General features: G+C 50.6%; 1 protein-coding gene across 2 annotated transcripts in view; it reads right to left on the bottom strand.

Moving 5' to 3' along the window:
* Positions 1–24,889, bottom strand: part of prdx4 (peroxiredoxin 4) — a 36,879-nt gene extending 11,990 nt beyond the window's left edge. For both annotated transcript variants that reach the window (XM_041211634.1, XM_041211633.1), the window contains exons 1-4: positions 24,674–24,889; positions 6,790–6,907; positions 4,802–4,918; positions 3,714–3,836 (exon numbers count right to left, since the gene is read on the bottom strand). In XM_041211634.1, the coding sequence (XP_041067568.1) occupies positions 3,714–3,836; positions 4,802–4,918; positions 6,790–6,907; positions 24,674–24,875 (560 nt within the window). In that variant the 5' untranslated portion in view covers positions 24,876–24,889. The remainder of the gene's footprint in view (positions 1–3,713; positions 3,837–4,801; positions 4,919–6,789; positions 6,908–24,673) is intronic.
* Positions 24,890–25,648: the final 759 nt, after the last annotated feature.

Genomic DNA, 25,648 nt, shown 5'->3' with positions numbered 1-25,648 from the left:
TCTGAAAATCCTCAACTCCACTTTCCTGCCTTTTCCCCATAACCCTTGATTCTCTTACTGATTAAAAATCTGTATCTCAGCCTTGAATATACATAACGACCAGGCCTCTTCAGCCCTCTGCGGTAAAGAATTCCACAGATTCACTACCCTCAGAAGAAATTTCTCCTCATCTGCGTCCCTTACTCTGAGATTATGCCCTCTGGTCCTAGGCTCTCCCACATGGGCAAACAACCTCTCAGCATCTTCCCTGTCAAGCCCCTAAGAATCTTACATGTTTCAATAAGGTTGCCTCTCATTTTTCTAAAATCTAATGAGTACAGGCTCAACCTACTCAAGCTCTCCTCATAAGAAATCCCTCCATACCCACGATCAACCTAGTGAACCTTCTCTGGGCTGCCTCCAATGCCAGTGTATCTTTCCTTAGATAAGGGGACCAAAACGGTTCACAGTATTCTAGGTATGGTCTAACTAGTGCCTTGTATAGTTTTAGCAAGACTTTCCTATTTTTATACTCCATTCCCTTTCCCTTCCCTATTACTTGCTGAACTTGCATGCTAGCTTTCTGTGATTTATGCACAGGGCCCCCCAAATCACTGTGCTGCAGCTTTCTCCAGTCTTTCTCTATTTAAAGTAATATTCAGCTCCTCTATTCTTCCTGCCAAAATGCATAACCTCACATTTTCCCACATTATATTCCAACTGCCAAGTTTTTGCCCACTGACTTAACCTGTCTATATCCCTCTGTAGACTGTGTGTATCATCCGCAAACTTGATGATAGTACATTCACTTCTCTCATCCAAGTTATTAATATATATTGCAAATAATTGTGGCTCCAGCACTGATCCCTGTGGCACTCCACTAGTTACAGATTGCTATCCTGAAAATGCCCCCCTTATCCCAACTCTGTCTTCTATTAGTTAGCCAATCCTCTATCCTTGCTGATATACTACCCCCAACACCATGGTATTATGTGCAGTACCTAATCGAACACCTTTTGAAAATGCAAATATATTACATCTACTGGTTCCCCTTTATCTATTCTGCTTGTTACCTCCTCAAAGATTCAAATTAATTTGTCAGGCATGATTTCCCCTTCCTGAAGCCAGGCTGACTCTGCTTGATTAGATTATGGATTTCTAAATGATCTGTTATTACATCCTTTATAATAGATTCTAACACTTTCCCAATGACAGATGTTAAACTAACTGGCCTATAGTTACCTGCTTTTTGTCTCCCTCCCTTTTTGAATAAGGGTGTTATATTGGCATTGACATTGGCAGTTTTCCAATCCTCTGGGACTTTTCCAGAATCTAAGGATTCTTGGAAGAATATTACCAATGCATCCACTATCTCTGTAGCTACTTTCTTTAATATCCTAGGATGCTACCCATCAGGTCCAGGGGACTTAGCAGCCTTTAGCCCCATTAGTTTCCCTAGTACTTTTTCTCCAGTAATAGTTCTTGTATTTAATTCCTCTCCCCCTCCCTCCCTTTTCCCCTTGAGCATTTAGTATCTTTGGAATGCTAGTTTACCCTCAAGTTTATTTTCTCCCTCTTTATTATTTTTCTGTCATCTTTTGTTGGTTTTTAAAACTTTCCTAATCCTCTGGCTTAACACTATTTTTTGCCACATTGTATGTTTTATCTTTTAATTTGATATTGCCCTTAACCTCCTTGGTTAACCATGTTTGGTTTATCCCCTTCCTAGAATCCTTTTTCCTCACTGGGATATCTCTTTGGTCTGAGTCATGAGCTATTTTCTTAAATGCCTGCCACTGTTCATCAGCTATCTTTTCTGCTAAACTCCTTTCCCAGTCCACTCCAGCCAACTCTGCCCTCATTTCTTTGTAATTACCCTTATTTAAGTTTGCTTACAGGCTGCCCAAGACATACAAAAGTGATGTCCCTTTATGCCCCATCTTATCTATGACCGGTTCTGCACACATTGAATTGGGCGAATTGCTAGAACCAGTTTTGAGCAAGTTTTCCAGAGACACAGTGAAGATTCTTTCACATTTGCAAAGACCATACAGGACTTGCATGTTGGCAGCAATGCTGTGTCCATGTACTCAATTGACATTGCTAGTCTATTAACAAATGTTCCACTTAAGGGACATATAGATATTTGCGCTGCAGCACTATAGCATAGTAATCTAGACCCATCACCATTGTGAATCAGTGCTCACTGAGCTTATGAACTCAGTAACTCATGCAGTTGAGTTCAGTTTTAATGACACCATGTACGCCCAAATAGATGTTGTTGCCATGGCATCCCTCTCTGGGCCCAGCTCTCGAAAACACCTTTGTTGGGGTCAATGAGAAATTCGATGGAATGACAGGCAACCTCCTACCCCTTGCATATTACCGACATGTGGATGATACATTTGCTGTATTTAAGTCCGCAGCTGCATGTAATAATTTCCTTGCATGTCTTAATGGGCTCCATCCTGCGCTCAAATTCACCTTTGAAATGGAGCAGTCACACGAATTCCCTTTCCCTGATGTACTGGTTGAGAAATCTGCCAGGGGATTCTCTTCCACAGTCTATCACAAGCCTACCTTCACTGACCAGGACACACGTTGGGATTCTTACAGTTCCAGGCACTATAAGATTGGTCTTATCAGCAAACTCGTAAATAGGGCCTGAGCCATCTCCTCACCATGCAAGCTTGGTGGTGAAATAGGGTGTATCAAAGCCACCCTGCAGGATAATAGCTACCCTGATCAGATCATTTTGCATTGTATATCAGGCAAACTCATGAATGGGCCTAAAGTTGTCACTTTCAGTCCCGAAAAGTGCCCAGTCTACCTCAGATTACCCTGGACGGGGAAGGTATCTCAAAAATTTAAGTGACAGGTGAACCTAGCTGTTTGACGCTGCTACTATGCAGTAGGAACACGAGTGGCATTCATCATAACAGAATGCTGCCGTCAAGCCAAAAAGACATTCTGCTTATCACACAAATGAGTAATATGGTATATGAATTTCAGTGCGAGTGTGATGCTAGTTATGTAGGTCCTACGTCCAAAAGACTGGCGGAACATATCAAACAGCATGTCCCTTCCGCTGTTCGCAAAGGGGCAAGGTACAGCCCATACCCAACCAGTCTGTGCTTGCAAAACTCAACACATAGTGTCCAACATTAGATGCGATTCTGTATTTGGACAACATTTGCTGAATAATCCCCAGCATGCTAATAATTATGCTGACAACCAATTTAAAATTGTCAGTTGAGGTCATAGTGTGGTGCATGTGTATGTACTGGAAGCTACATATGTTAATACATAGGGCCCTGTTCTTTGCAGACAGAAGGAACATGTACACACATTGCGCCTGTTTCAGCAAAACAAAGTAAGTGATAGCCATTTGCTGGTTCATTCCCCAGGATAATATCTTGACCAGTGTCAAGTTGCCTGGTTTAAATTTCAAACAATGCTTGGCAGTTAACTGTCAGTCACCATCAACTGGTGTATTCTCCATGGCAATGCCTCTACCAATCGGAGTCCACTTGCCAACCAATCAGCACTCCCTTCTCATACAGTATAAATATGTTGTTTTCCCTGACATTGGTATTTTCTTGACAGTTGTCCTGATGAGTCCCTTTGTTCAGCAATATGCAAGTTCTGTACCAAATGGCTATGTGCTGTTGTTATATAACAGTAAACTACATATTGATTTGTTTTTTCTTAAAGCATGGATTTTCTCTGGTTACCTAAGTGTGTGCCCTTGATCCTCCAAATACACACCGTAATCCTTTGCAATTTGGTGTGTAAGATCTGAGAGTAGTGGGATCTTCATTGGTCCTAGTCCACCTTGTTTTCTTGGTGTATTTATCCTTTATAAAGCAAAAGGATCTCCTTAAGAAGTGTATTCTTTTACTTAAATGACAAGGCTTAAATAAACATTTACACAAACTGTTCATATCTGCATTTATTAGTACTGATAAGCACCCAGAAGCACAAAGTAGAGGCTTGGAGAAATTGATTGGAGAAATGAAAAAAATCTCTGGAAGGGATTAAATCTCACCCAATTTTATTTAACAATAGCAGGAGTCTCTGCAAGTTAAATCAGGTTTAAAAGGTGCTCTGGGATCTCTTCTCAACACTTTTTGAGCCTGCCTGCAGTTAACAGCCAGAGATGAGCTCTTTGCAGGCACATACCCACCCACCCACCCACGCACAGAGTTTTTACTCCTGGGCAGGAACATTGGCGTGCCAGCCTGACATGTCATGTAAAATAATGAGGGATCATTAGGATAGGGTGGAGGTATATAAATGATAAATTAGACAAACTTAAATACCTAAACGCTAATGTTATTCCTCCATTCAAAAAAGGGAGATGGAACAAATCCAGGCAGGGAACATTTTGTTTGAGGTTAGAAATAGGAAGGTGAAACTTTCTGCTACTGGAGTGCTGTAGACGATTAGCATAGATGCATTTAAGGGAAATCTAGATATATATTTGAAAAGAAAAGACTTGAGAAAAAAGGATATCGTTAGGATTAGATGATGGTTGAAGGAGGTTCAACGTAAATACCAGCATAGACCTGCTGGGCTGAATGGCCTATTTCTGTGATGGAAAATGTTATGTAATAAAATCAATTGTATTAGCTAATGAAAGTAAATATTCTTGATTATAATTTACACATTTGGGAATTTATTTAAATTAAAAGGCAATAATCTACTCATTTATTGCAGAAAATCCAGCAAAACAATTTCGTTGATGAGTTGAGCTATTGTAAATTATAATTTATTCTAAAAGTGTGACATCTATATTATACCAAGTTCCAGACCTACTTACCATGCCAAGTGTGTAAACTGAGAGTCAACAGAACAAGCCACTACTTCAGTGTTAATAGATCGAAACTCCTCAATTCTGTCACTGAAGGCTATTATCTCAGTGGGACAAACAAATGTGCTGTAAATTTAAAAAAAATTATGAGTGATGGATCGTTTATAGATTCAGATCTTTGCTAGGAACATGCCTAAATGGCAAAACATCAGACAGAAACTTAAGGGTACTTGTACTCAAAGTAGCATATTTTCAAAGCCTTTTGACAACGTTGCCAAATCACTCATTCATGTTAGTGTTCAAAAATAAAATCAGAAATGTGCATTATTAGTAACTGAATCGAACAAAAATACAAAGAACAACACATATTGCAAGCAAGGAAATGGCACTGCCCCCACGTGCGATGGCGGCAGCACTTCCCACCCTCCCAGTATGATGGCAAAACTAGCAGCTGACAAAACTTTACAAATTCATTTTCACAAAAATCTTGTGGGTAATCCATCATAATTTTTTAAAACTATTAATTATCCTTATGTCCTTCACTGCTCCAATTGAAAAAATTCCAGTATTCAAGCTTCACTGTGCAATTATAGATTTCTGTCCCTGACATCATTCCGGTGAATCTATGCTGTACATTCTCTATGGTTCAAACATCCTTTCTATAGGGGAGTGTTCTAAATCTGCACAGTGCCCTAACTGGCCTAATCACCATTTTGTATGATAGTGTTAAGGGCAGCTTCATAGAGGTGAAGTGGTGAGTAGCAATGCCCAATATATTCTGGGACCATTTCTGTTCATTTTGTGCATGAATGATTCAGTATTGAGTCTGGAGGGAGTTGTGCCCAAATTTTCAGGACATACTAAAAATAGGAGGCAGTGAATTATTTTGAGGATCAAACAAAAGCTACAAATGTATTTATACGATGGTGTAATGAGCAAAAAAGGGCAAATGGAATTCAATGTCAGAAAATATGCGGTGGTATATTTTGGTTAAATAATTATACTTTTAATGGGGGAAGGCTAGTTGATATGAAAAATCAAAGGAATTTAGGAGTTCAGGTTGACAACATCATAAAAAGCAGCAACTTAAATGGCATAATAATGCTATTAACATACTATGTTTTAAAGTGTTGCAGAGGTGTAGAATATAGAAGTTGAGATGCAATGGTAAACAATAGTAGGACAAGATAACTATCATGCAGTTTCGAAAAACATATTAAATAACTTAGATACAGACTAAAGCCTACCTAAAGAAACCAATAAGTTTGGGCAAAGCTCTTGTGTCTCTTCCTGAAAACACTTCGTAAGATTTTAAGTAAAAGCCTTGGTAACTAAATAAAGGCAAGCTAGGAGAAGGAACTAAAAACAATCTTTTCTCATGTTTGAGGGCAGGCAAGGAGTGAGATGGGGTTGGAAAATCCAAAGCCTTGGTTGATTTCTACCTTGTAGTCGCTGTCATGGAGGCTGGTGGGGTTAAGGCTCCAGTCTGAACAGCAACATTTTCTGAACCAAAGTTTTAAATACTGATGGTTTCTTTCTGTCTGTCATTACCTATGAATAGATTGTAAAATGGAAGGCAGGTCTGAGGGGGGAGGGGATAAAAGGAAGATGGGAGAGAAGAAGGGGGAGTGGGAGTGCTGCAAAACACCTTCTTCCTTCCACCCCCACCTTGAAATAAAAACCCTCAGAGGTCAGTCTCCCTCCCAACTGAGCTGCCCTTTTGATATCAGGAATAAAAAAGTTCCAAATATTTTTTAGGAACCTCAAAAACCAGGGACAACAGCTCAAGCCCAAGAACCATTCTGATAATTGGGAATTGAAAATACAAAGACAAGAAAGAAATATCATCAAACAATGTCAAGAGAGCGACAATACTGGGTTAAGACTGTACAAGATTGTAGTGTGCACTGATGTATCTTACAGTCAGTGCCTGCAATTTCTCTTTTACCACAGCTATCACTGATTCATGGATCTTGAGTATTAATCTCGATACTCACAAATCAAGTGGATAGAAAAAGAAGACGAGGTATTTGCCTCGATAGTCTGTAAGCTTCAGCTCTTTGAATTCTCCATTTATTACTGCTGTCCCTTCCCAGTCTGGTGCAGGTTTTGAAACTAAAAGTTTTAAAAAGAAACAAGTGATTTTGCACACAGTTCAGGTTTAGTGGAATTTCAAAATTCAGCATGCAGAATTTACAGTCATTACGTTGCACTTCAATAAAAAAATTCACATTCCACTTTTGTCTCTCTAGTAATGAACTTACAGAATCCAATTCAATGTACACAAAGAATGTCTCAATTTCCTCTTTCCATTAACGCCTTGCTAAGATTCAGTTGTGTGCGGGCCTTGGGTCCTCTGATATCTCATTTAGAGTGGCTATTTTATATCTCAATAGAGTATGGAGGGGAACTATTTGACTAAGGATTGAAAAGGAGATGAATAAAGAAGACAGGCTAAGTAAGGTACAAGAGGTAAGAAGCAACCAAAGCCAAATATTTTACTCTCTATAATTGGTTTTATTGACATTAAGACACAACAGTGGTACAGGTAAAGATGCCTGCATTATACAGAAATGCAATTCAGAAGCAGAGATGTTTACTCCTTGCTTCTGGGAGATTGAGGAGTTTATTCTTCATCAAAAGTATTTAAACTGCCTCTTAAAATCATTACAAAATGAGCATTCACATCTCCTTGCTGCTATAAATTTTTAGAGCTATACAGCTTGCTTGTTATTTTTCCTTCTCACGCCCTGTCTTTATGGTCTACTTTATCTTTAACCTTGCCTTTGTACTGAGAGTCCCTTGAGCAAAGCAGTCTTTAACAGTCTGAAGCAACAGTATCCATTATAGCTTTTGAACCTGATCAACCTCCCAGCATGCCTTCCGATTTCGATCAGGTATAACAGTTCTGTTTTCTTTTCTTTATTGTTAATACTTTTAGCTAAATTTGGCCCTTTAATGCAAGCAATCCAAGGTTTCTTGTCCATCCTTTTAGTTTTCTTTAAACACAACTTATTAAAAGTTCCTACTGAAAAGTTTGAAATTCTTCAGATCACAAAAATAAAACCACGACCAGGGACCTTAACGAATTTCCTCAGTTAAACACACCAAGTGACAACTGCACTGTTCCTGCCGCTGAAGATTAACTTTTGGTAGGTGTCAAATCTTGGGCCTACCCAGTTGGAATGGCTCAACATGCCATTGAGCAATCAGGGAATCTACTGCCAAACATTATACAACTTGTACTCTAAAACGCAACAAAAAGTACAAACGTTGAAACAGTGTTTTGTGCTCTTCTCATTCACTCCAACGTCAAGACAATTAAAACTTGACCAAAATCACTCAGGTTTAACTTGCCACTTGTGCCTTTGGCCCACAACAGATCCTCTGTAGGTTTGATTAGTTTATGCATCCCCCATCCGTAAGGGTCAGTCACTTGTATAAATTTTTGCAATTATCAAAACATGATGCCTGACCTCCTCCAATTGCTGTGGCTCTACAATCAATTTGCTAGGTCTGGGATTGATCACCCAATACATGCTGGCTATGTTGAAAGTAGGGTCGATGGGGGGAGTTCAGTAAGAGTAGAAGTTTGAATTCCTCCTTAACTCTATTTGCATTTCAATGCCATCCTTTGTTAATCTATCACGTATCCTCATAAGAACTGTTTAGCTGGCCTGCCCATAAAAAACACTTCTAGAGTTGCTGGTGTAAGAGACACAGATTCAATTCCAAACTCATGTCCCCGCCCCCCACCCCCACTACCCAGCCCTGTTGGTGCTGGTGTAGAGGCAGAACCCTTCAACCATGAAGGGTCTTGCTGTAAGAATCTTGGATCTCCCAAAATTGTCTTGTCCCATTTTGGAAGGAATCAAAGAACAAAGAAAAGTACAGCACAGGAACAGGCCCTTCGGCCCTCCAAGCCTGTGCTGATCATATTGCCTGTCAAACTAAAACATTTTGCACTTCCGGGGTCCGTATCCCTCTATTCCCATCCTGTTCATGTATTTGTCAAGCTGCCTCTTAAACACCACTATTGTACCTGCTTCCACCACCTACTCTGGCAGCAAATTCCAGACACTCACTACCCTCTGCATAAAAAACTTGCCCCACGCATCTCCTCTAAAGTTTTCTCCTCTCACCTTAAATCTATGTCCCCTAGTAATTGACTCTTCCACCCTGGGAAAAAGCTTCTGACTATCTACTCTGTCCATGCCACTCATAATTTTGTAAACTTCTATCAAGTCGCCCCTCAATCTCCGTCGCTCTAGTGAGAACAATCCTAGTTTCTCCAACCTCTCCTCATAGCTAATAACCTCCAGACCAGACCAGACCAGGTAAACCTCCTCTGCACCCTCTCCAATGCCTCCATATCTTTCTGGTAATGTAGCGACCAGAATTGCACGCAATATTCCAAGTGTGGCCTAACCAAGGTTCTATACAGCTGCAGCATGACTTCCCAGCTTTTATGCTCAATACCCCTGCCAATGAAGGCAAGCGTGCCATATGCCTTTCTGACTACCTTATCCACCTGAGTTGCCACTTTCAGTGGCCTGTGGGCCTGTACACCCAGATCCCTCTGCCCGTCGATGCACTTAAGGGTTCTGCCATTTACTGTATAAAATCAGAATCAGTCTACCCAAGTTTAAAAGAAGAGATTGAGAAAGCACTGATCTGTTACTTATGGCTTTTGCATATAGGCACACAAAACTGGAAGTTTTTTAAAATTTAGTCATGGGATGAGGGTGCCACTGGCAAGCTCGGCAATTATTGTCCAGTTGCTCAAGGTGGTGGCGAGACAGATTCTCGAGCCGCTGCAGTCCATGCGTGGTGTAGGTACATCCACAGTGCTGAGAAGGAAGCGAGTTCCAAGATTTTGACCCAGCGACAGTGAAGGAAAGGCAATATTGTTCCAAATCAGAAGGGTTTGTAACTTGAGGAGAACTTGCACATGGTGGTGTTCCAATGTTCCCACTCCCATTGTTTTTTTTAGGTAGTTGAGATTACAGGTGAAGAAAAAGCTGTCGAAGCAGCCTTGGTGCGTTACTGCAGTGCATCTTGTAGACAGTGCACACTGCAGCCACAGTACACTAGTATCGGAGGGAATGACTGTGGGGCCCCACAGATGTCAATGAGATAAACCCGTTTCTCAAGACAAGTGGGTAATTATGACCTTGGGCAACAGTCTAAAAAGGTTGTTATCGATTCAGCTGTTCATGACATAACAAATTAAAATCTTAAAGTATAACAGGTGACTGAATCCATTTCATCCATTTTACCCTATGATTTAGAGTCAGAATGACTCCCATGGAGTCTGTGAGGGAATCTCTAGGGAGACTGGATGTTTGCACAAAAAGCAATCTAAAATGATCACAAATTAAGACTTTATTTTCATATGATTTAGTATTAAAAAAGAGATCTCTCTGGTTAGTGCCCATCAGGCATTGATAGCCCATAAACTGCTCGTATTTAGGCAAGGCTGCTCTGTGCAGAAACATCTCAGCTTCAAAGTGGGATGCATGGAAATTTGAATGGAATAATGTTTTACACTCACTTCAATCAACAAGCTTCACTGAGTGTCCCACTTCCATGTATTATCAGAAAGGACAAAATCTGCCTTTAAAATATTCAAAGACGCTGCTTCAACCACCTTTCGAGGAAAATAGTGCCAAAGCCTCACAACCCTCAGAAAAAATTTCTCATCTGTCCTAAATGGGCGACCCCTTATTTTTAAACTGCGGCCCCTGGTTCTAGATTCTCTCACAAGAGGAAACATCCTCTCCACATGCACCCTGTCAAGACCCTTTCAAGACAGGATCTTATATGCTTCAATCAAATCGCCTCTTACTCTTCTAAACTCCAGCAGATACAAGCCCAGCCTGTCCAACCTTTCCTCATAAGATAACCTGCCCATTCCTGGTATTAGTCTGGTAAGCCTTCTCTGAACTGCTTCCAATACATTTACATCTGTCCTTAAATATGGAGACCAATACTGTACACAGTACTCCAGATGTGGACTCACCAATGCCCTGTACAACTGAAGCCTAACCTCCCTACTTTTATATTCAATTCCCCTCGCAGTAAACAATAATATTAGCTTTCCTAATTACTTGCTGCATCTGCATACTAACATTTTGCAATTCACGCACTAGGAGACCCAGATCCCTCTGCAACTTCTCACCATTTAGATAAGAAGCTTCTTTTTTTATTCTTCCTGCCAAAATGGACAATTTCACATTTTTCCACATTATATTCTATTTGCCAGATCTTTGCCTACTCACTTAAACTATATCGCCTCCTTATGTCGTGTTCACAACTTAACTTTCCTAACATTGTATCATCAGCAAATTTAACAAACATACCTTTGGTCCCTTCATCCAAGTTATTTATCTAAACTGTAAGAAGTTGAGGCCCCAGCACGGACCCCGGTGGCACACCACTCATTACATCTTACCAATCAGAAAATGATCCATTTATGCCTACTCTCTGTTTCCTGTTAGCTAGCCAAATTTCTATCCATGCCAATACGTTACACTATGAGCTTTTATTTTCTGCAATAATCTTTGATGTGGCACTTTATTAAATGCCTTCTGGAAATCCAAGTACAGTAGATCCACCAGCTTGCCTTTATCCATAGCACATGTTGCTTCTTCAAAGAACTCTAATAAATTGGTCAAACACTATTTCCGTCTCATAAAACCATGTTGACGCTGCCCGATTACCTAAAATTTTCCTAAGTGCCCAGCCATAATATCTTTAATAATAGCTTCTAACATTTTCCTTATGACATATGTTAAGTCAGCTGGCCTGTAGTTTCCTGCTTTCTGTATCCCTCCCTTTTTGAATAAAGGAGTTACATTTGCTACTTGCCAATCTAATGGAACCTTCCCGAGTCAAGGGAATTTTGGAAAATTAAAACCAACGTATCAACTACCTCACTAGCCACTTTTTTTTAAAACCCTAAGATGAAGTCCATGAGGACCTGGGGAATTTATCAGCTTGCAGCTCCAACAATTTGCTCAGTACCACTTCTCTGTGATTGTAATTTTCTTGAGTTCCTCCCTCCCTTGCATTTCCTGATTTACAGCTATTTCTGGGATGTCACTTGTATCCTCTCTAGTGAAGACCAATGTAAAATACCTGTTCAATTCATCTGCCATCTCCATATTTTCCATTATTATGGACAATGAATTCAACATTTAAAGTGCTTTTAAAAGGTAGCTTTGTACAGTTAATTCATTCAATATTAATTTAATATGAATTACCGCTGTTTTTTTCAATTTCAAAATGGCTCCCAGCGGTTCACATTTTATACTCGGCATACAAGTCCAACCCCGTTTCTGGAGAGGAGATTGAGTAGAATGGGCCTATACTCTCTAAAGTTTGTAAGAAAGGGATGATCTCACTGAAACAAGATTCTGAGGGCACCTTACAGGGTTGACACTGGGAGGCTGTTTTCTCAAGCACCAGTGTCTAGCACAAGCGGGTACAGAGTCTCAGTACAGGGGAACAGCCATTGGGATACATTCTCCTAGTGTCTACCAATCAGGTTCCTTAAGGATTTTATCTTTCCAAGAGACTCTCGCATTCTTCCAAATTCTATTCTATTCTATCCTATTCCAGTCTAATTCTTATTCTAGAAATATAGCCCTAGTTTACTCAATCTCTCCCCATAGGGCAATCCCCTCAGCCAAGGAAAAAGCCTAGTGAATATGCACTGCACTTCCTCTAAGGCAAATATATCTTGCCTTCTTTAGATACCAAAATTGTACACTGTAGCCCAGCCTAACATTCTCTCCAACTTAGTCTCTATGATTATCAAGCGCCATCCTTTATTTCAGTATTCAAACATTTCTGAAAATTCACCATTGCAAAAAATTACATTTGGGAAGTTTTTTTTGCATCCACCACCCCCACCATAGTACAACAGATTTACTGCATGAAGCTGCAATTTAAAATCATGTCAATTTTATAATAAAATTGCTCTTTCACTAACTATCATTCATATATCATACATAAAGCCAATGGATTTCAATTTTCATGGAGTATAATGAATTTCAGATTGTGACCCCAAACCAGTAAAGGTTCCGAATTCAATTTAATGGAAAGGAGTTTGACTTATTCTGAGAGTATCAAGCAGTGAAGTTGGTCCTGGAATAGTCATTCAGGACTTTTCCAGCTTTCATTGTCATCTGTTCTGAATTTAGTAGGTTAGCAGCTATGGATGTAGTACTGGTATGAGAAACACTGTCTATTTAATTATTTTGAAATTAGCCCTCAGTTATGTTATGGCATTATGGCCTGCAATTTCCCAAGTTTGTCCCTGATAGATGCACAACGGGAGCACAAATCATATGTGTGGCCAAAAAGATTATGCAAACGGTGAGCTGTATGCATTGCAAATGTCCAAATCTCTTTGATTTATGATTGTAGAAAATCAATCTCCCTACCCAAATACAACACTACCTCTTAATGGTTCTCCATCCCTTCCCGCCAAAAAAAATGGAAATTTTAAAACTGAGGGAGCCAATGTAGGTTAACGAACACAGGGTTGATGGGCAAAAGGAACTTGGTGCAAGTTAGGACTCGGGCAAGAGAGTTTTTGGATGAGCTCAAGTTTATGTACAGTGGAATATGCGAGATTGGTCTGCAGAGAATTGGAATAAATCTAGACTAGAGGTAATAAAAGGTTAAATGAGGTTTTCAGCAGATCAGCTCAAGCAGCAGCAGATTCCAGTGATGTTAGAGGTGGAAGTCTTGAAGATGGAATGGGTATCAGCGGTGCATTTTGGAGACCAATATGACTGCAAGGTTGTGAACACTCTGGTTAAACCTCAGACTTTTGAGGGAGGAGGAATGGAGCTAGGAAGACATTTGTGGTGGAGACTAAAGGCAATATCTTGGTTCTTCCTAATATTTAATTGGAAGAAGATGCTGCTCACTCAAAACTGAAGGGTGACAAATCAAACAGTGGAGAAGAGAGAGGTGGTGGTCAGGTAGGGCTGGGTATCATTGTAATAACATATCTTTTTATTTCTATTAGACTGTGGATTAGCATTACAATTGCTGCAGTTTAAAGGACATGTCCACTGGAACAGGATGTGATATATATAAAATGTTGCAGTCCTGGAACAAAGTGCGCCATGAAAGACAGGATGGTGCCAGAAGAGAGTCCTGGACCAAGTGAGCATCCTGACACAGCATTTTAATTGGCTCCTGACGAGGTGACCAAGGTTTTGTGGAAGAGCAGGGCAGCAGAATAGCTCCTAGCTTGAAAGGAACAAGACCTATAACCTCTTTCTCCTGTCTGTGAAAGATTCCAGTAATTCCACAATAATAGCTAGCTGGTTTTTCTCCTCATTTCTCTATAGCCTGCTCTCTCTGAAAACCCCTGTCAAGAGGCAAAGGAGAAAGTCACTGTCAGAGACATTGAAAGGCAAGTGCTCAACCAGTGAACTAAATAAAAAAAGCAGAAAGTGCTGGAAGACCACCTCGTGTCATCAACAAGAAGTGAAAGGAATTTGGAAGACATCGATCAAAATCAACCCATTGAATCCTGTACTCTGGAACTGGTGCTATTGAACTGTTTCATCCATGTTTTTGTGTGTCTTATGTGTTTATAGGGATTTAAGGGGGTAGAGTTTAAGTTAAAGTGCTAGAAATTAGTAGTTCATATTTCTTTCTTTTGCTACCGGTTAACAACAGTTTGTTCAATAAACAGTTATTTACTCATTAGGTTTATAAACCTGGTGCTCGTATTCTGTTAACCTAAATTAAACAGGTAGAGTTGGGGAAATCTGGTGGTTTGATCAAACTTTTTCACTTTTGTCATGGCTCAGGGAACAGTGGGGCTTGACATTACAGCGCTCTATCCCCAGTGAGTCATGACATCACCTGTAAACATGTGAAAGCCCAGTGCTTTGAGGGTGTTGCTGAACGTCGATACGAAATAGGAAAGGATCAAGCTTAGATGAATTCGAGTTATAATGCAGAAAGAGATGCCATTGCAACTGATTCTCCGGCTACAATTAGATATAAAAATGGAGCCAGGGAGCACCCAGAGTACAGAGGTGTTCAAGGAGGATGGTGTCAAAGACTGCAAACAGCTTGAGGACGTCAAGGAGTGATAGTTTTACCATTACCATGTCACATTCACACATCTGTGCGGTTGATAAGCGCCCCTTTGGTGCTGAGACAGCGACAGAAACAAAACTGCAGTGATTCAAATAGAGTTGCAGGACAGATGGGCACAGATTTGGGAACCCCAGTCTGCTACTGGCAGATTTCAAATCTAGAGGGGCAGATGCACTGAAGAGGAGACTAGATAAATACATGAGCGCAAAAAGAGCAAAAGAACATGGCTGACGAGAATGAGACTGAAGGCAGGTGGGGAGGAGGCTGGTGTTGAACAGAAAACCCCGCCATGAAGCAGTTATGATCTGTTTCGGTTATTAGAAACCACTGGATAAGAGGGAAAGTGGATCGGGCCGGTGAGCAATGTGCAACGTGTCCTTAAGCGGCGCCAGCACTCGCTTCAGGCACAAGTCACCGCCGCAAAATAAAGCACAGCAACTAACACGGACAGGGCCAGCACTGCACAGCCTTCTCCCCCCATCACACCGCGGCGCCTCTGCTACTCACTGGCCTCCCCCAAACCCCGACAGCCTGAGGCGGGGGGACCCCCCGGGACAGCCTGAGGCGGGGGGACGCCCCCCCCCCACCCCCCACCGCAACGGAGACAGAATTCCAGCGACTAACGGTTCCGACTTCAGAGTCAGGCCGCTCCCACCAGTGGGGAAAGGGTCACCCCACACCCAGCTGCCCCCCCACCCCCACCCCCATCCCCACACCCAGCTTCCCCCCCACACACACACCCAGCTTCCCCCCCACACACACACCCAGCTTCCCCCCCACACACACACCCAGCTTCCCCCCCACACACACACCCAGCTTCCCCCCCACCCCCACCCCCAGCTCCCCCCCCACCCCCACCCCCAGCTCCCCCCCCACCCCCACACACACACACCCAGCTCCCCCCCACCCCCACACACACCCAGCTCCCCCCCCACCCCCACACACACACACCCAGCTCCCCCCCCACCCCCACACACACACACCCAGCTCCCCCCCACCCCCACACACACCCAGCTCCCCCCCCACCCCCACACACACACACCCAGCTCCCCCCCCACCCCCACACACACACACCCAGCTCCCCCCCCACCCCCACACACACACACCCAGCTCCCCCTCCCACACACACACCCAGCTCCCCCCCACACACACACCCAGCTTCCCCCCCACCCCCACACACACACACCCAGCTCCCCCCCACCCCCACACACACCCAGCTCCCCCCCCACCCCCCCACACACACACCCAGCTTCCCCCCCACCCCCATCTCCCCCCCCACCCCCATCCCCACCCCCATCCCCCACCCCCAGCCCCCCCCCCACCCCCACCCCCACCCCCAGCTCCCCCCCCACCCCCACCCCCAGCTCCCCCCCCACCCCCCCACACACACACCCAGCTTCCCCCCCACCCCCATCTCCCCCCCCACCCCCATCCCCACCCCCAGCTCCCCCCCCACCCCCACCCCCAGCTCCCCCCCCACCCCCATCCCCACCCCCAGCTCCCCCCCCCACCCCCACACACACACACCCAGCTCCCCCTCCCACACACACACCCAGCTTCCCCCCCACACACACACCCAGCTTCCCCCCACACACACACCCAGCTTCCCCCCACACACACACCCAGCTTCCCCCCCACCCCCATCTCCCCCCCCACCCCCATCCCCACCCCCAGCTCCCCCCCCACCCCCACACACACACACCCAGCTCCCCCCCACCCCCACACACACCCAGCTCCCCCCCCACCCCCACACACACCCAGCTCCCCCCCCACCCCCACACACCCAGCTCCCCCCCACCCCCACACACACCCAGCTCCCCCCCCACCCCCACACACACACACCCAGCTCCCCCCCCACCCCCATCCCCACACCCAGCTCCCCCCCCACCCCCACACACACACCCAGCTCCCCCCACACACACCCAGCTCCGCCCCCACCCCCACACACACACCCAGCTCCCCCCCCACCCCCACACACACACCCAGCTCCCCCCCCACCCCCACACACACACACCCAGCTCCCCCCCCACCCCCATCCCCACACCCAGCTCCCCCCCCACCCCCACACACACACCCAGCTCCCCCCACACACACCCAGCTCCCCCCCCACCCCCACACACACACCCAGCTCCCCCCCCACCCCCACACACACACCCAGCTCCCCCCCACCCCCACACACACACCCAGCTCCCCCCCCACCCCCACACACACACCCAGCTCTCCCCCCCCACCCCCACACACCCAGCTCCCCCCCCACCCCCACACACCCAGCTCCCCCCCATACACACACACCCAGCTCCCCCCCAATACACACACCCAGCTCCCCTCCCAATACACACACACAGCTCCCCCCCCAATACACACACCCAGCTCCCCCCCCAATACACACACCCAGCTCCCCCCCCCAATACACACGCCCAGCTCCCCCCAATACACATACCCAGCTCCCCCCCCAATACACACACCCAGCTCCCCCCCCAATACACACACCCAGCTCCCCCCCCAATACACACACCCAGCTCCCCCCCCAATACACACGCCCAGCTCCCCCCAATACACATACCCAGCTCCCCCCCCAATACACACACCCAGCTCCCCCCCCAATACACACACCCAGCTCCCCAATACACACACCCAGCTCCCCCCAAATACACACACCCAGCTCCCCCCCAATACACACGCCCAGCTCCCCCCAATACACATACCCAGCTCCCCCCCCAATACACACACCCAGCTCCCCCCCCAATACACACACCCAGCTCCCCAATACACACACCCAGCTCCCCCCAAATACACACACCCAGCTCCCCCCCAAATACACACACCCAGCTCCCCCCTCACCCCCCATGCACACACCCAGCTCCCCCCCCCACCCCCCATGTACACACCCAGCTACCCCCCCCACCCCCCATGTACACACCCAGCTACCCCCCCCACCCCCCATGCACACACGCAGCTCCCCATCCCCAACCCCTATGCACACACGCAGCTCCCCATCCCCAACCCCCATGCACACACCCAGCTCCCCATCCCCACCAACACCCACACACCCAGCTTGCCCCCCATACACACACCCTGCTCCCCATCCCCACCCCCCCAATACACACACACACCCAGCCCCCCACCCCACCCCCCCAATACGCACACACACCCAGCTCCCCATCCCCAGCCCCCTCAATACCCACACACCCAGTTCCCCAACCCCACCCCCCCAATACCCACAAAGCCAGCTGCACATCGCCACGTCCACCCCCCCAATACCCACACACCCAGCTCCCCATCCCCACCCCCCCAATACCCACACACCCAGCTCCCCATCCCCACCCCCACCCCCCCAATACCCACACACCCAGCTCCCCATCCCCACCCCCACCCCAATACCCACACACCCAGCTCCCCACCCCCACCCCCCCAATACCCACACACCCAGCTCCCCATCCCCACCCCCCCAATACCCACACACACCCAGCTCCCCATCCCCAGCCCCCCCCAACACACACACACCCAGCTCCCCATCCCCACCCCCACCCAACACACACACACCCAGCTCCCCATCCCCACCCCCCCAACACACACACACCCAGCTCCCCATCCCCACCCCCCCAATACACACACACACCCAGCACCCCATCCCCACCCCCCTAATACACACACACACCCAGCAACCCATCCCCACCCCCACCCCCCTAATACACACACACACCCAGCACCCCATCCCCACCCTCCCAATACCCCCACACACCCAGCTCCCCATCCCCACCCTCCCAATACCCCCACACACCCAGCTACCCATCCCCATCCCCCCAATACCCATACACACCCAGCTCCCCATCCCCACCCCCCATACACACACCCAGCTCCCCATCCCCACCCCCCAAAACCCACACACCCCCAGCTCCCCATCCCAACCCCCCAATACACACACACCCAGCTCCCCACCCACACCCCCCCAATACACACACCCTCCCAATACCCCCACACACCCAGCTCCCCATCCCCACCCCCCCAATACACACACACCCCCAGCTCCCCATCCCCACCCCCCCAATACACGCACACACCCAGCTCCCCATCCCCACCCCCCCAATACCCACACACACCCAGCTACCCATCCCCACCCCCCCAATACCCACACACACCCAGCTACCCATCCCCATCCCCCCAATACCCACACACCCAGCTCCCCATCCCCAGCCCCCCAATACCCACACACCCCCAGCTCTCCATCCCCACCCCCCCCTATACCCACACACGCCCAGCTCCCCCTCCCCACCCCCCAATACCCACACACACCCAGCTCCCCCTCCCCACCCCCCCAATACCCACACACCCAGCTCCCCCTTCTCACCACCCCCAATACCCACACACACCCAGCTCCCCATCCCCACCCCCCCAATACCCACACACCCAGCTCCCCCTCCCCACCACCCCCAATACCCACACACACCCAGCTCCCCATCCCCACCCCCCCAATACCCACACACCCAGCTCCCCATCCCCACCCCCCCAATACCCACACACCCAGCTGCCCATCCCCACCCCCCCAATACCCACACACCCAGCTCCCCATCCCCACCCCCCCAATACCCACACACCCAGCTCACCATCCCCACCCCCCCAATACCCACACACCAGCTCCCCATCCTCACCCCCACCCCCCCAATACCCACACACCCAGCTCCCCATCCCCACCCCCCCAATACCCACACACACCCAGCTCCCCATCCCCACCCCCCCAATACCCACACACACCCAGCTCCCCATCCCCACCCCCCCAATACCCACACACACCCAGCTCCCCATCCCCACCCCCCCAACACACACACACCCAGCTCCCCATCCCCACCCCCCCAACACACACACACCCAGCTCCCCATCCCCACCCCCCCAACACACACACACCCAGCTCCCCATCCCCACCCCCCCCAACACACACACACCCAGCTCCCCATCCCCACCCCCCCAACACACACACACCCAGCTCCCCATCCCCAACCCCCCAATACACACACACACCCAGCACCCCATCCCCACCCCCCTAATACACACACACACCCAGCAACCCATCCCCACCCCCACCCCCCTAATACACACACACACCCAGCACCCCATCCCCACCCTCCCAATACCCCCACACACCCAGCTCCCCATCCCCACCCCCCCCAATACCCACACACACCCAGCTACCCATCCCCATCCCCCCAATACCCATACACACCCAGCTCCCCATCCCCACACCCCATACACACACCCAGCTCCCCATCCCCACCCCCCAAAACCCACACACCCCCAGCTCCCCATCCCAACCCCCCCAATACACACACACCCAGCTCCCCACCCACACCCCCCCAATACCCACACCCTCCCAATACCCCCACACACCCAGCTCTCCATCCCCACCCCCCCAATACACACACACCCCCAGCTCCCCATCCCCACCCCCCCAATACACGCACACACCCAGCTCCCCATCCCCACCCCCCCAATACACGCACACACCCAGCTCCCCATCCCCACCCCAATACCCACACACACCCAGCTACCCATCCCCACCCCCCCAATACCCACACACACCCAGCTACCCATCCCAATCCCCCCAATACCCACACACCCCCAGCTCTCCATCCCCACCCCCCCTATACCCACACACCCCCAGCTCCCCCTCCCCACCCCCCAATACCCACACACCCCCAGCTCCCCCTCCCCACCCCAATACCCACACACCCAGCTCCCCCTCCTCACCACCCCCAATACCCACACACACCCAGCTCCCCATCCCCACCCCCCCAATACCCACACACCCAGCTCCCCCTCCCCACCCCCCCAATACTCACACGCCCAGCTCCCCCTCCCCACCACCCCCAATACCCACACACACCCAGCTCCCCCTCCCCACCCCCCCAATACCCACACACCCAGCTCCCCATCCCCACCCCCACCCCAATACCCACACACCCAGCTCCCCCTCCCCACCCCCCCAATACCCACACACCCAGCTCCCCATCCCCACCCCCCCAATACCCACACACCCAGCTCCCCATCCCCACCCCCCCAATACCCACACACCCAGCTCCCCATCCCCACCGCCCCAATACCCACACACCCAGCTCCCCATCCCCACCCCCCCAATACCCACACACCCAGCTCCCCATCCTCACCCCCACCCCCCCAATACCCACACACCCAGCTCCCCATCCCCACCCCCACCCCAATACCCACACACCCAGCTCCCCACCCCCACAATAACCACACACCCAGCTCCCCATCCCCACCCCCCCAATACCCACACACACCCAGCTCCCCATCCCCACCCCCCCAACACACACACACCCAGCTCCCCATCCCCACCCCCCCAACACACACACACCCAGCTCCCCATCCCCACCCCCCCAACACACACACACCCAGCTCCCCATCCCCACCCCCCCAAACACACACACACCCAGCTCCCCATCCCCACCCCCCCAACACACACACAGCCAGCTCCCCATCCCCACCCCCCCAATACACACACACACCCAGCACCCCATCCCCACCCCCACCCCCCAATACACACACACACCCAGCAACCCATCCCCACCCCCACCCCCCTAATACACACACACACCCAGCACCCCATCCCCACCCTCCCAATACCCCCACACACCCAGCTCCCCATCCCCACCCCCCCAATACCCACACACACCCAGCTACCCATCCCCACCCCCCCAATACACACACACCCCCAGCTCCCCATCCCCACCCCCCCAATACACACACACCCCCAGCTCCCCATCCCCACCCCCCCAATACACACACACCCCCAGCTCCCCATCCCCACCCCCCCAATACACACACACCCCCAGCTCCCCATCCCCACCCCCCCAATACACACACACCCCCAGCTCCCCATCCCCACCCCCCCAATACACACACACACCCAGCTCCCCATCCCCACCCCCCCAATACACACACACCCCCAGCTCCCCATCCCCACCCCCCCAATACACACACACACCCAGCTCCCCATCCCCACCCCCCCAATACCCACACACACCCAGCTCCCCATCCCCACCCCCCCAATACCCACACACCCAGCTCCCCATCCCCACCCCCCCAATACCAACACACCCAGCTCCCCATCCCCACCCCCCCAATACCCACACACCCAGCTCCCCATCCTCACCCCCACCCCCCCAATACCCACACAACCAGCTCCCCATCCCCACCCCCCCAATACCCACACACCCAGCTCCCCATCCCCACCCCCCCAACACACACACACCCAGCTCCCCATCCCCACCCCCCCAACACACACACCCAGCTCCCCATCCCCACCCCCCCAACACACACACACCCAGCTCCCCATCCCCACCCCCCCAACACACACACACCCAGCTCCCCATCCCCACCCCCCCCAATACACACACACACCCAGCTCCCCATCCCCACCCCCCCAATACCCACACACCCAGCTCCCCATCCCCACCCCCCTAATACACACACACACCCAGCTCCCCATCCCCACCCCCCCAATACACACACACCCCCAGCTCCCCATCCCCACCCCCCCAATACACACACACCCCCAGCTCCCCATCCCCACCCCCCCAACACACACACACCCAGCTCCCCATCCCCACCCCCCCCAATACACACACACACCCAGCTCCCCATCCCCACCCCCCCAATACCCACACACCCAGCTCCCCATCCCCACCCCCCTAATACACACACACACCCAGCTCCCCATCCCCACCCCCCCAATACACACACACCCCCAGCTCCCCATCCCCACCCCCCCAATACACACACACCCCCAGCTCCCCATCCCCACCCCCCCAACACACACACACCCAGCTCCCCATCCCCACCCCCCCCCAATACACACACACACCCAGCTCCCCATTCCCACCCCCCCAATACCCACACACCCAGCTCCCCATCCCCACCCCCCTAATACACACACACACCCAGCTCCCCATCCCCACCCCCCCAATACACACACACACCCAGCTCCCCATCCCCACCCCCCCCAACACACACACAGCCAGCTCCCCATCCCCACCCCCCAATACCCACACACACCCAGCTCCCCATCCCCACCCCCCCAATACCCACACACACCCAGCTCCTCATCCCCACCCCCCCAATACCCACACACCCAGCTCCCCATCCTCACCCCCACCCCCCCAATACCCACACACCCAGCTCCCCATCCCCACCCCCCCAATACCCACACACCCAGCTCCCCATCCCCACCCCCCCAATACCCACACACACCCAGCTCCCCATCCCCACCCCCCCAATACCCACACACCCAGCTCCCCATCCCCACCCCCCCAATACCCACACACCCAGCTCCCCATCCCCACCCCCCCAATACCAACACACCCAGCTCCCCATCCCCACCCCCCCAATACCCACACACCCAGCTCCCCATCCCCACCCCCCTAATACACACACACACCCAGCTCCCCATCCCCACCCCCCCCAACACACACACAGCCAGCTACCCATCCCCACCCCCCCAATACCCACACACCCAGCTCCCCATCCCCACCCCCCCCAATACCCACACACCCAGCTCCCCATCCCCACCCCCCTAATACACACACACACCCAGCTCCCCATCCCCACCCCCCCCAACACACACACAGCCAGCTCCCCATCCCCACCCCCCCAATACCCACACACCCAGCTCCCCATCCCCACCCCCCCAATACCCACACACCCAGCTCCCCATCCCCACCCCCCCAATACCAACACACCCAGCTCCCCATCCCCACCCCCCCAATACACACACACCCAGCTCCCCATCCCCACCCCCCCAATACCCACACACCCAGCTCCCCATCCCCACCCCCCCCAATACCCACACACCCAGCTCCCCATCCCCACCCCCCCAATACCAACACACCCAGCTCCCCATCCCCACCCCCCCAATACCAACACACCCAGCTCCCATCCCCACCCCCCAATACACACACACACCCAGCTCCCCATCCCCACCCCCCCAATACCAACACACCCAGCTCCCCATCCCCACCCCCCCAATACACACACACCCAGCTCCCCATCCCCACCCCCCCAATACCCACACACCCAGCTCCCCATCCCCACCCCCCCCAATACCCACACACCCAGCTCCCATCCCCACCCCCCCAATACCAACACACCCAGCTCCCCATCCCCACCCCCCCAATACCAACACACCCAGCTCCCCATCCCCACCCCCCCAATACACACACACACCCAGCTCCCCATCCCCACCCCCCTAATACACACACACACCCAGCTCCCCATCCCCACCCCCCCCAATACCACACACACCCAGCTCCCCATCCCCACCCCCCCAATACACACACACCCAGCTCCCCATCCCCACCCCCCCCCAATACCAACACACCCAGCTCCCCATCCCCACCCCCCAATACCAACACACCCAGCTCCCCATCCCCACCCCCCAATACACACACACACCAGCTCCCATCCCCACCCCCCTAATACACACACACCCAGCTCCCATCCCCACCCCCCCAATACCCACACACCCAGCTCCCCATCCCCACCCCCCCAATACCCACACACCCAGCTCCCCATCCCCACCCCCCCAATACCCACACACCCAGCTCCCCATCCCCACCCCCCCAATACCCACACACCCAGCTCCCCATCCCCACCCCCCCAATACCCACACACCCAGCTCCCCATCCCCACCCCCCTAATACACACACACACCCAACTCCCCATCCCCCCCCCACTCACTCTTGGCTTTGCTGAGGTGCAGTGAGTGGTCCGAGCCCAACACCCTGAAAGCCTCCCCCGGATAGACATGGCCTCCAGCGTAGTGGTGACACTCGTGCTGCTCCTTCTTGTTGTTTTTCTCGCAGATAACGGTACCCAGCAGCAGCAGAAAGCCGAGGAGTAACTGAAGGGGAAAGCTCCGCATAGCCCGCCCGGCCTCCATTACCCTGAGCAGTGCGCCTGCGCCGCGGGAGCTCCTTTAACCCTTTCAGCACCGGGCCTGGGACACAGTGATCAGCTTCTCAACTCTCAATGGCAAATCCATACATTTATAAATGGAGGATTACTAAATACATAAATTATAAATGGGGGATTGATAGATCCATGTATTAGTGCATTGCTGAAAAATATGTAAAGTTTAATTGTGTAAAATTGAGCTCATCCAAAACTTGCAATGGTTTCACTTGCTCCCAAACCTTTACCCAGGGTGACCGACCCTTGGGGAATAAGTTAAGGAAAAATTTGGCATCCAAGTGGAGGGGAAGAAGTGGGATAGGGGAAGGAATGAGGTGGGGGAGGGGAGGGGGTGCAGCCAGGCCTGTCAGAGCGGGTGAGGGGGGCAGCCGGGCCTGTCAGAATGGGTGAGGGGGGCAGCCGGGCCTGTCAGAGCGGGTGAGGGGGGCAGCCGGGCCTGTCAGTGTGGAGGGAAGAGTGTGTTGGACATGTCAGTGTGGGACATAAGGACCTCAGTTGCAAACAAGTAAAATTTAAAGTTCTAGGTTATGGGATAAACAGTCACACTGTGACAGCCCAGGGGCATGAGACAAACCCATAAAATCCAGGTCAGTTGGTCACCCTGCCATTACCTCTGGTGTCCCCAAAGATCTATCCATGACCCCTTTCTATTTCCCATCTCTGTGTTTCCCCTTGGCAACATCATACATTGTTTGTTATCACATATCCCCTAATGCACCCAGCTCTACCTCAACGTCATCT

Source organism: Carcharodon carcharias, chromosome 18 (genome assembly GCF_017639515.1).
Source record: "Carcharodon carcharias isolate sCarCar2 chromosome 18, sCarCar2.pri, whole genome shotgun sequence".
In the NCBI taxonomy this organism is placed as follows: Eukaryota; Metazoa; Chordata; class Chondrichthyes; order Lamniformes; family Lamnidae; genus Carcharodon; species Carcharodon carcharias.
Note: the sequence above shows the minus strand (reverse complement) of the source record. Positions and strands in the feature narration are given on the sequence as shown.